The sequence below is a fragment of the Momordica charantia genome, assembly GCF_013281855.1.
Source record: "Momordica charantia cultivar OHB3-1 chromosome 1 unlocalized genomic scaffold, Mcharantia_2.0 BLBB01000001.1, whole genome shotgun sequence".
NCBI classification, from domain to species: domain Eukaryota; kingdom Viridiplantae; phylum Streptophyta; class Magnoliopsida; order Cucurbitales; family Cucurbitaceae; genus Momordica; species Momordica charantia.
In genome coordinates this window covers 5486790-5499731 of record NW_028275157.1, presented here as the reverse complement: position 1 = coordinate 5499731, position 12942 = coordinate 5486790, and the positions used below count along the sequence as shown (strand labels likewise).

Below are 12942 nucleotides of genomic sequence, written 5' to 3'. Positions count from 1 at the left end.
TTTAAACATGAAAGAGTGGGGCGTGTTTTGTGGGAAGAAAATATTAGGACTTTGCAGTAATTTGGAACGTTTTGTAAAATGTCATGAAATTGCGAGTCATGTTTTTTTCAAGAAAATTCTCTCTATTTTTACTCATGTTTTTTTTTTTGGTCAATTTATAATATTTTTCAAATTCATTCTATTTAAAAAGTTATGTAAAATGGCCACCTCATATTTTTAGTGAAACAACATAGATCTGCCAATCGGGAATCTTGGCCTGGCCAAACAAATTTTAATTTTGCTATGGAAATATGTTGAGCACCAAAATTCTAACAATTCTACAGCTTTAAATAAGAATTATACACCCAAAATCTTCAATAATATCAATACAACAATAATAAAATATACATTTGAATAAGTATTCAGTTAGTAAGCACCCTTTGTACCATAGCTCATTTAACTACCCTACAAAATTTCCAACCTTAGGATGAGGGAAAACATCATCAGATGAATAATAAGACCTAAAACACTAAGCTCCCATCTAATCTATTACAACAATTGAAGACAACAGCACTGTAATTCCTTGCCATTAAAGCTTTAGATCATATGAGCTTTGGAGCCTTGAGTAGGTAGATGCTCCTCATTAAGCCCTTGCCAGTTTCACCAACAGCTTTTAGCACCTCAGCCGGTTCTTTTTCTGCCTCGACAGCTTCATCACGTCCACGCTTCTGCAAGAGAAAAGGATTTGGTTTGGTTGGGGTCAGTGATAGAATTTGCTCGCTTCGAATGACAAGGAACTATACTATATATACCTTCGAATTATGTTGCCCCCATGTTAGACCAATTGCGTCACCTCCCAAAGAGTCATACCATATGTTGAAAGTGCTGGAGAATTCTTTCTGCATTTTCATAAAGACGGGTAAGCAATACAACCAACGATAGGAACACAACATCAAAGAATACCGAGTCACTTGCCTGCAAATCTGCAATGTAACACCTTAATGGATCAAAATTTACCAAAAGCTTATTCTTTATGTCTTCAGAATTTGGTTTCAAGTTTCTAGGCAACAAGAATGGAGAGAATATCTTGCTAGGATCCCCTTTTGCGACATGAATTCCTGCAAAAATATGCATATGATCGACATTCAGAAATCAAAAACTTTGGCAATCAACAAAAGGGGAACACTACAATAAATGCAAGAAAGACTATCCTTGGACAATTCCGGAAGATTACCTTGGTTCAGTTCAGACGGGAAGAGAAGACGTTGTGGGTAAGGTAATTTGTCTCGGTGGAGAAGAATAACGGCATCGTAGTTGGTCAATGGAGTTCGGAAAATGCACTGGAAATCCGAATTACAATGTTTACGTTTCTCGGTAACAGTCGCATCAATTTGAAGGAAAACAATCAAATAATGGTTAAAGCATACTCACCTCCCACTGGTAAGAATCGACCTGTTGCTGCACTATTAGTCTTGTCAACAAATCTGCGCTGCTTCTAGCATAAGCAACCAGCCTTTTTAGCTCCTTTCAACAACAATAAAGCATAACGTCAGTAACAGAAGAATTACAAATCTCGAAAAATGTTGCTACACTAACTAAATGCAGATTACAAAGCTCTATATTTTCATGAGATGCCAAATGTATAGTTAAGGTCTCGGTTGACAGTAACTACCTTTTTTTTTCCGTCTAAATAAACAATTTCATTGATGTATGAAATTACAAAAGCCTCAAAAGAGGATTACATGAAGCACTTCCAATTAGTAAGACGGGAAGTGTAGCTATAGTGATGAAATATGGGGGAAGATTTACACCAAGTAATGACAGTAAAGACTATAGCATCAAAAAAATTATCAAAAGGGAGAGTTTTGTCGTTAAAGATGCGACGGTAACTACTTTTTCAGTTTTTAGAAACTAAGGAGCTATTTGGGTATAGTTTCTACAAATTATTTATTAATTGATCTTCGTTGATGGTAAATGAAATTATACAAAAGGATTAACCCTATTCAATGAAGTTACAAAAAATTCTCCAATTTGAAATAAGATAATTCTAGCTAATAAACGGGAGACATTTTACACTATGATAGTGCCAAAAAAAACATCGCAGGACTTGTACTTTGCGGATTTAAAAAAAAAAAATTACATACCAGTGGTTTTGGAAAGAACGTGGTCCAAGCCTCAGATGCCTTGTCATAAGCTGTGCTAAGAACATGGCAGGACTTGCAGTTTGTGGATTTTCTTGAAAGTCTTTTCGAGTCAGGTTAAATTTATCCTATAAAAATCCAATGAGAATAAATAGCTATTTAGAGATGCCCATAATTATCAAAGGAACTGTTTGCATATGTTAGAACTTACAGCTATTTCTTTCTCCTCGTTTGCACCCAAATCATTGTTTATGTCAATAACCAGTGGAGAAAAAGTCCAATCATACTCTGACAGTAATCTTAGGAACCTATAAAGAGGTCACCATGGAGAAACAGATGATTTGAGCTGCGATGTGAACAAACTAAGCAGTATAGGATGTCAAATGAAGAAGATGGAGAATTTAATGCTAAAACTTCAATTCTCGTGGTAAAGCAGCTATGGCAATCCTCATAAAGTATGATCTGATACTTTGTGAACGTGAGATTATATCAGAGTAAATATGAGCAACATGCTTCCGGATGAGATATGACTAAAGTAAATAAACACACTTTCAGGAACTTGCAGAAGGGTATTTCGATGGGCCTTCCTTGCATTTCAAAATTTTAATATTTTCCATTAGGGATGGATCCAAAGCGCGTTCTTCAAAGAACCAATGATTGGGTGACGTCCCGTTTATTTACTTTTCTCCCATCTCAATAATATCTCTTCCAAGATAGTTGAGTAAAATTGTTTGTCTCTCTTTGCTTGAAGGTTTTACTTCTTGTAACTTTCACTTCAAGGGGCCCAGTCTAATAGGGAGGCCTCTCAATATCTCCTCGCTACTATCTCTTCTACAAGGGTTTCAATTTCAGTGGGGTACAAGGATTGTCGTGCTTAGGCCCTCAAGTATTTGGAAGAATAATCTTCTAAATCTTCCCTCTCATTTGATTCTCTTTCTTTTCATCAAGCTTCCTTCTGCTTTCACACTTTTGAAGGTTAAAATTTTCAAAAAGATCAATTTATTTTCTTTTGCATGGTTGGTTGCTCACGTGAGGGTTGACACCATTGATTCATCCAAGACGTCCTCGTCTATGGTTTGAGGTCTTAGCAGAGTGCTCTTTGTAAGCGTCTGTAAGAGGATTTAAACCATATGTTATAGAGATGTCAGCATCCCACAGTTGTCTAGAATTGATCCTTGAATACCTTCGTTGTATGGTTGACCCAAAGTAGGAACTATCACTCTAATGCTAGAGGTGGTGCTCTTACATTCTCATTAATGGGATAAAGGGCTGTTTTGCAAGCCACTTTTTTTTGCTATTGAGTTAAGTATATGGCTAGAGAGAGAAGAGAACTTTCAAGGGTGTAAGGAAGAAGAGTGTGAGTTGGCTCATTCCAATGCCTCCCTTTTGGCCTCTACGTCCAAGCTTTCTTGCCTTTGTCGTTTACTTAGACTTATATCAACCGGATCAACTTTTTGTAAATGTTATTTTGTTTTATTTTTCACAGTCACTTTTGTTTTTTAATCTAACTCATCAGTTTCACTTTCCTTCTTCTATGGTAATTACTGAAAAATAAAAGGGTCCCTACAAAAGTGGTGATGTGCAAAGAAATATTAGATAAATATACACCTTAGAAAACCTGTGATTCGAGAAAGTGGTGCATGGAAGGGTAGAGGCTTCAGGAAAATTGATGCTACCAACAGTTCGACTGCTTCCTCTACCAAGCAAGCTGAAAAGAAATGTGAGGCTATCCATCTTTTTGCCAACCTTAAAATGCCAACAACAAAGTTAGGAGGAGTGTATTGTAGAAATCCCTAAGATACATAGCAACCAGTACATACCTAACAACCGGTCCATATATTGAGTGACGAGCCTGTAATCCACTAATCATGCTAGAATGCTGACTTTGAACAAAAAGTTTCTTATCTGTTGAGGAGATCCAATTTGATAAATCACTTCCAACTGCAAATTTAGTTGACTTGTAATTATTAAAATGGTTCGAAACCCACACCACACCACCACCAGACCCATGATTGCATAAACCTATGTCAGAGAGATGACACCTTACATTCCTTATTCAACAAACTCAGGCCTCTTTCGTGCCAAATTTTTAGATGAAAAGCATAACCAGAGACAAGTACGTTAACAGCATCTTCAGAAGCAATACACCTCATCCCCCAGACGTTCTGCAGACTGCCATATTGAGACCATCAGATAGACATCCAAAAGAGACTGGTTAATATTGTCATTACAAAATCAAATTCAGCTCACCTCTCTCCAATTTTAAGAAGGAAGGCCGTTTTGGTTTTTTCAATTGCAACCTCATCAGTTGGCCAGTTCCCAGAGCCTTCCAGCTGAAAATAAGAAAAATAATTGGGTCACAGGGAATTTCAAAATTCAAATAAATAGACATTAGATCACATCATACCTGAATCATAACGTCTAGTGGCCGGATGCAGGATGAGGCAACCTTCCGTTGTATTCGTGGATCACTTGCCTTCTCTTCTGCTAGTGGGTGAGGTTCAGAAGGATAGACAGATGTATACCTGAAAGCTGTAAATATGGATAAGCATACAGTCTGTTATGCCTATTGCTAACCCAAGTCTAGGAAAAACTTTACTCCTGTACTAAGCCATTAGTGGGATTCACAAGTAATCCCACTTATTATGATGTGAAATTCCGCACCCGTTTGATAACGTTCATGTTTCTTGTTTCTGTTTCTTTATTTTTAATGAAGAAAAATGTATTGCATGGTTCCAACATCCAAGAATTCAAGTATGATAAACAATTTTTTTATTTATGTTTTGAAACAAATTGAAAATGGAAACAAGAAAGGAGAAACTTGTTTTGATTGTTCCAAAATTTCGATACAATTGTGAGCATGTTCCCAAAAAAGTAAAAACAAGAAACAAAGTTGGTTGTAAAATGCTTAGATTTCTTAAGAAAGATGGAAACAAGAAACAAGTAACAAGAACGTTACAAACGGGTCCTTCATGAACAAGATAAATGTGAATGAAAGATGTGAAGAAGAGATATAGATGCCTAAATCATTGACATAAAAGAGGAAGATGCCCAATTTCCTGCGATCTAAATCTGGATAAAGCACTTATAATTAACGGGAACAATTAATTAATAGGCTTCAATGATTAGGAGTTGCTCTACTAGCCATAGAAAACAGCAGAAGAAAATAATCAGAAAATCACAAACAGAATAACACAACACAAAGGGAAGTATGTCCTCTTAAGTTTAATACCTGGGTCTAAAGGCTGTACAGCAGACACCTTCAAAGGAATGTCTTCAATTGAACGCAAGCGCTTTGATAAAACTTCAAAAGCCGCGAGCAAATTTCCAGAAAATGTTATAGGATCTGAAATAATTAAGAAACCCTTTATTTAAGAATTTTATTTTCTTAGCATTTCTGTTCCATACAACAGAAGTTATAAAACATTCCTTTTATACATACTAAGATAAATAAGCTTAGTTTATGTAATAAAAAGGTAAATGGACAAGTCATATTCCACTTTAAATTTAGAATAGCATTTTAGTTTGATTTAATACCAACTGTTAGGGGCTTGAAGCTGGAAGCATCATGTAAACACAGTTGCATGAAAAAGAAATTCATTTTAATAAATTCATTAAAATTGGATGGAAACCATCATACGTGATATGTGAAAGGAATTTAAGTAAAGGACGCATAAAGTAAGGAGAAAATTAAATACAAAAATAGCATTTTTGGGAATGAAGAAATCATTCTTGCTCATTTCAACCATGAGCTATAGATACAGGTCATAGAATACCTCCAGAACCATGGAGCAGGGAGAAATCAATCTGATCCACAGCATGCATAATATGGTCTTTTGATATTGGTGAAAGATGTCGAACAAGAACATATTCCGCAATTCTCTTTAAAACGAGATGCCTTGTCCATTGATCAGTTTCCCAAACTAAGAAATTCAGAAACAAGCATGTCAACATTCTGTGAGTGGTCTTAGATCAAGGCCACAATATTCGTATCGATTGACCAAGACAATCCACCAGAAGCACAAAATATTATATAACCTGTGCTTTCGGCAATTCTGCCATCTTTAAATCTCCTGAGCTCAGCCTTTTCACCCCAAAATCTACGAAATTTTAGGGCCTATCAAGAAATAAAAGCTTGATGAGTAAGTGTATTTGAAGAGGAAAAAAATAGTTCTAACTTGCACTATGTACCTCTTCTTTGTTTTCAGCATCAGGACCAATATCAACCACACGAAAAGCTTTTTCCACGGAGCTGATTGAAATTCCAACAAGCAATGGTTGCGTACCATATACTGATAAACCCTGACATCACAAGGCAAAATATAGTACTTAATTAAGAAATAATATATACCCAAAAACACTAGATTTTAATAACTGGCCCATACATTTTCAATATTACGTCCAGCTTCAGTGTTGCTCCAGGAAACACGAATGAATTTTGCTCTATCAGCCAGACCTTGACTTAAAAGTCCATGCACTTTCTGTTCATACAGTCTCCAACACTCATCATCCAAACAAAAGCCTGATGCGTATAACTTGTCTTGTCCCCTCAAATTCAATCTATAAAAATAAACATAGATAGCATGATGTTGCACAAAATGGAATCTTACTTTCAGTTATTGATTGAGACAAACTTAAATAGGAACAACGAGAATCCATAACCAAGTCCATCCATAATGTAACAGAAATACTCAAAAACATTAAGCAAATATAGAGGAGTTGAAACATACCTAATGCAATGGTCATATTTAACAGCAAAGTCAATTTTGGTCATAAAAATCTCCTCAAATCCACCATTTCTGCACTTCTCCAAACATGCAAGTGCCAGAGCAGCCTCATCTTGAAGCTACAAATTGGGAAAAGGAAAAAGGAAGGAGCTACTTATCAATATCCGCTGAGAGCATGGTATGCAAAAATGAATTACAAGTAAACAAAAAAATCAAACCTCCTCTGTTCGAAGGCAATGAATAGTAAATTCAAAGGAAATTATTCCAGAATGATGTCCAATTAGGGCTTTTTATAAACAATTGGTGTATGTTATGTAGAAATTAGAATGTAGAGGGAATATCAGGTGCGCCTCTTCTTTCAGCACTACATCAGTCTAACTTACGGGAAAACTCTTCTACTTTCAACTTAAGCTGGATTTTTCATAGAAGAATATGGAATAACTCCTTTCCAAAAACAGATTCAAAAAATTCAAAGTTACTCCAGTAAAAATTTAAATTCAGTAAAATCCATCTTATGGGAGATATGGCTAGAGAGAAACCAAAGAATATTTAGCAGGAAGAGCGATTGGGATGAGGTATTGGTGCTCTATAAATCTTTTTTGTAATTATACTACTGTTTGTAATTAACTCAAACTGGGGCTAATCTTTTGTAAGCTGCTAGGGGTTGGATTCTCTAAACTTCCTGTAATACTTTTCATCGTATCAATGAAATGGGATTGGTTATATTTCAAAATTATAAACGTTATTATAATTTGATGAGCACCGAAATTTGGCAATACAATACCTCAGCAAAACCTGATTGTGATATTCGAAATGCAATGTTAAAGTTGGCTGACGGATTGCATATAACCACAGGAAATAGATCTTTATATTGCTTCTTTTCCTGCAACCAAAGTCCATCCTAAATCGACTGAGTATATGGAGTTTTCAAGAAAAAAATAGAAATATATTGATTGCATGAGGAACCTCATCGATATCAGAACATCAGAAAGGACAGTAAATAATTATCTCATGGATCAGTGAGGAAAAAATGTGATTACTTCAAAGAATAGTCACTAAAATAGACCCAACATAAAAATTTTAAAAAAAATACTTAGATGATCATCTGGAAGACAAGTTCACGAAATAAATAACAAACTGTTCGGGCCCTCATTAGTAAGGGTATGCAACCCAAACTATCAAAATTTATTCTATCTTGACATTGAACCTTGTTCACACCTAAGAAGGATACATACCCGGCACATAAAGAAATACTCAAGCAAATAAATACATTTTAAAAGGAATTAAGAAACAATATTCAAACCTCCTTTGAAATAGTGCTCTGAGGTCCAAGCTTAAAATAGAGTCCACGATTCCATAAATTCGAAGTGGCTGCAAAAGGAGGAGAAATTTTTCAAATATTGAAATTTCTCTTTCTTAAACAGCAGAAAGATCACAACTTCCATATAACTCGAGTAAAACATCAATTGCAATATCAGTTTTCAGGCGATCGAACCACAATATGATCTAAAATTAGAATTTATCATAGCCTGTAAGCACGGAAGTCCCATCTCTAACTTATTACTTGTTACTAACAACTCTCGAGCATATAATATTTTACATAAAAATAAATCTTTAAAACTGGAAAAGGAATAATGATTAAAAAAAATTGTAATCCTATCTTCTGGATCATGTACATCATTGAATGCAATTTTGACTTGCAAGAGAGAAGATAGAGAGAAACATAAGAAAGACGTACCCATAAATTTTACTGCAACACGAAACATCTGGATCACAGTCATTGAATGAGTTATTATATTTTGGTTAACGAGGTATGATAATATTACAGCTATTAAGAATCCACTCAAGCAATCATGAACATATATTGGAGCCCTGTGCCGAGCCCAAACCTACGAGAATAAACCAAATGTTAAAATAACAAACATCGAAAACAATCAGGTCAACGTAAGTAAATTTCAGTATTATACCTTCAGTAGAATTAACGTCTCTACCAAATCTTTTGATTCAAGAAAAGGCGTCTTAACCATTTCTGCAGTATCCTCGAAGAACATATCTTCCAAAATGCTAGTGTTATACTTAGGTGTAGCTTGAAGTAAGCTCCCTTGAAACAAATAATAAAATCGAAAGGGAAAAACGTCGGTTGATATAGCAGCTTCATTAATAGATGATCAAAGTGCAGTGACCATAACATACTTAAAATGAAATATGAAGAGAGTACCTTGATTCAAGGCACGGATATTGTTTCGTTTGATATTCAACTTTGAAATGCTGAAAAAGGATCCTGCTATTGTTGGAATTATTCTGACAAAAAATCCAGGAGCTACCTTGAGTCCTTCCAAAGCTACAGATCAAAATTTTATTTCTCAAAGTTAACTCTTTCGTTGTAATTAATCTTATCAAAAATAAAATAAAATAAACTTTTCAGTGTAATTAAGTCCAATTATGCAATCCCTAACATTTATTTTCTCGGAAGAAGTGATTAATGTAAACTTCCCACATATCCAACCTGGATAGACAATTAAGATGGGTTTTCGAGCCTCATTCTGAAGTGTAGACCATTCAACCTTAGAAAGCACTAAAGATGAGTTCAAATATTTCTTGATTGTGCAAAGGTAAAGGAACCTTTTGGCATAGTACCGGTAATTCAGGTAGTCTTTCTCATGGAAACACTCCTGCCACAAAGAAAGAAGTTTAGCCTAAGAAATATCCAAGAACACTACCACATCATAATATATCAAAAAGTTTTCTCCTAACATACATCAAGTAGGTTAAATATTCAATTCCATATATTATATCTAAACATTAGTTTCTTTACGATAATCATAAGTCCTCAAACCTTTCTCAAGTCACTAGGTTAAAGCTAGGAATTTCAGATTCTAAAACATTTGATGGTTGGAAATAATAGTTGGGCAACATACCAGCCCCGAGGGGTTTTGAAACCATAAATAGATTTAGTACAAAGAATTACATTCAAACTCAGCAATTATATCTTAACTTTAGGTTACTCCTTGAATAAAGTAATTCAAACTAATACTATACAACACCTAGAAATACTCAACTACATTAAACAACTAACGACTGAGGGGAGAATTAACTAACCTGGATTGTATTGATTGTATAATTTTCGAAATAGTATTTTTTGCTTTGTGTGTGGGTGTGAGGGTGGGCGGGTGGAGGGGGTTGCAAAGCTAAGTTGAGATTCTGTGTATGTTACTTACTACCGAACTCAATTCCCACATACCCATCATTTATCCAATTCAATCAACATTCGCTCCCCAGTTATACAAGAAAAAGAGTACAATAGCAGCATTGCAGTGGTAAAAACGACAGTACCCAGAAAGTAGTCATGTAATACCTTTGGCAAGCCAACTAAAAGATCTACATTTACATCAGGTTTTGCAATGCCTCGAAAGGCATAGCTACCACCAATTTTAATTGAATTTGGCTTCCTAAATTTGAATTCCACTTTGTCCGCGCCAATATCGCTGATAAAACCCGGAGCTTCATCCGCAGTAACCTGCAAAGTTTCCAGCTTAGAAATTTAAACGCCTAATTCAATCCAGAAGCTAAAAATGCAAGAAAAATAAATGTGACATTCCAGCTTGGTTAAACACGAGAATAAGTCTCTGGAGTTTCAGTAATTTAGGAATACCATACGAGATTAACTAATGGCACAAAGTGAAGCAGTTTATCAAAAGAAAAACACAGAGGCCATTCGTTAAATGTTTTGGTAGAGAAGGGAGGGAAAAGCAACCTTCGAGTCATCGGGGATGAGCTTAATTGCGTTTTTGATAGCAGAAACTGTGTCCTCGACGCGCTTAACCAAAGCAGGGGAGTAGTCAAGCTGAAACTCCTTTAGAAGTTCTCTGACCTTCAATTCCATGGGACCCATAAGAGTGTTGGAATCCATGTTCTGCGTCGGGTTCACTGAGAAACCAGTGGCTTTCTGTACAAATGCCCCTACTGGTGATTAGGGTTTTTCAGGGTTTAACCAAAGAAGGTGGCGGGAATGTTAACTACAACGGAGAGGGGAGACGACGAGCAGAACTTACAAAAATTATTTTTAATTATAAACTTTTTTTATTTTTAATTATGATTTAAATAAAAAAATCATTTATTCATCAAATAAATTTTTAATATTATTTAAAACGTCAAAACGACATCGTTTTATTAAATTTAATATTGACGGTCTAAATGTGTCAACTATATCCATCAAATTTAACAGTTTTAGTCGACAGTTTATATGAATCTAGCTGACGATTATTGGATGTCGATTAAAATGTAGTATAATTGATAGATATTGACCGTCAATATTTCTCATTTTATTGACGCTTTTAAACCATCAACACAAAAAAAAACTATTGACAGTTATTAGATGTCTACAATGCGTCAATGTGTATTTTCATTAACGGCTACAATGCGTCAATATTTGTTGTTTCATTGACGGTTTTTAGCCGTCAATATAAAGGAAATATTGACATCTAAAGACCGTCAACTATGTGAAAAACATGGGAACTACGAAAATTTATGGAGAAGTACGTAATTGACGTCAACAAAAGTCTAAGAGCTGACACTCCATTGCGTCAACTTTAATATAGACGTAAGTTCACGTTTTATAACCATGAATATATGTATTTTTAAAAATAATTTATTTGAATGTCAAAATTGTTGGCTTTTTTGCCCTTAATCTCGGTTAATTAATTTGATTAATTAATGTTTTGATGATAACAAACACACTCACACGACTCGTCCTAAAACACCTACTAATCCTAGAACGAGTCGCGCTAACCACAGACTCCAACTAACTGTGGAGTCCATGATCAACTTCTTATTCTTATTTCAACTTTTGACTAACAAGCTCAGAATAGATGCACAATAAAACAATAATCTTAACAGAACAACCATTCTTACATCAATTCTAAACATTCTTTTCTATCAACATGGTGCAGATAAAAGATAAAGTTTCTTACAAACCAACTAAATTTACTCATAAAATGATATGAAACTCTTGAACTACTTTATGTGGTAGAAGTTGAACTACTATCTCCTCAAAACTCAAAAACTCAGGTACAGCCTCGAGAAAAATATAAACAATTGGAATCCAAGCTCTTAAAAACATTATAAAACTGAAGTGACACTATAAACTCCATAAAACCTTAGTGAACTTTCTCATAACAAACTTGTAACAACAATTCTTTTAGAACAACCAATAAGCAACGCTTTCAAGTCCAGGATCCAGACCAGGATTTGGAATCCGGATTTTGCCCTAATCGTCCCGACATTCCCCTGCGTCCCTTGCGACCTAGTTACACCAACTTTTCGATTTGCTCTAAAAGCACATTCTATAAAAAAATATAAAATATTCTTCTTCAAACATAAAACATGTTAGTGAAAACACAACACCGCACGTGTACCCATATTCTATTCTAGTCTAATGGCGTAGAACAATCTCAATACACACAGCAGAATAATTCTCTCAACGCGCAGAGTCAGATGGTCCCAAAGACGTTCTATTTCTAGGTATACTATAGAAACACATTCAGATGATGTACGAGTAATTACCTGGATATAATAATATGGTGGTTTGAAAATTTATTTCTGCATAAAATTCTCAATCTCATGAATAGTTCTAAAATTATTCTTTTCTTATTTCTAAGAATTTTTCTGACTTTCTCAGATCATTTCTATAATCTTACTTTCTAAAAACATTTCTTAAAATTCTAAAATCAATTTCTGAAATCTCTTTCTAAATATAATTTCATAGCTTTCTCAAACATTTCTCTAAATCATAACACATTTCTAAAATTCTCAAAGGAACACAATTACTTTCGTTCTAAATCATACATAATATATAATTTCTTAAAATTTTATAATAATAGATATCTTAAAAACATTTCATAAAATAACCACACAAAAATCCTTCAAATTGGGTCGTTCGCAGCTCTAATTTCTGTCTTACCTGAAATATCAATTCAATCCAAATTAATTCATACTTAATCTATTATAAACTCAACATATTCTTATTTCCAAACATAAACCATATTAGCCTCAAATTATCCCATATTTCAAATTCCATAATTTCATTCTCTCTCTTC

At 34.6% G+C, this 12942-nt stretch overlaps 1 protein-coding gene across 1 annotated transcript; it reads right to left on the bottom strand.

Annotated features, from left to right (window-relative positions):
- Positions 1-350: 350 nt before the first annotated feature.
- LOC111020101 (nucleolar protein) lies at positions 351-10889 on the bottom strand. Its single transcript, XM_022296666.2, is given in 27 exon segments — positions 351-707; positions 792-878; positions 955-1097; positions 1214-1319; positions 1411-1503; positions 2124-2176; positions 2179-2248; positions 2332-2428; positions 3729-3866; positions 3941-4061; positions 4168-4292; positions 4371-4453; positions 4528-4652; positions 5353-5466; positions 5897-6043; positions 6159-6237; positions 6312-6422; positions 6506-6680; positions 6851-6966; positions 7632-7730; positions 8151-8218; positions 8586-8736; positions 8815-8948; positions 9066-9188; positions 9354-9519; positions 10203-10364; positions 10602-10889. Coding segments are annotated over 27 exon segments (3168 nt in total). The 5' UTR covers positions 10758-10889; the 3' UTR covers positions 351-581.
- Positions 10890-12942: the final 2053 nt, after the last annotated feature.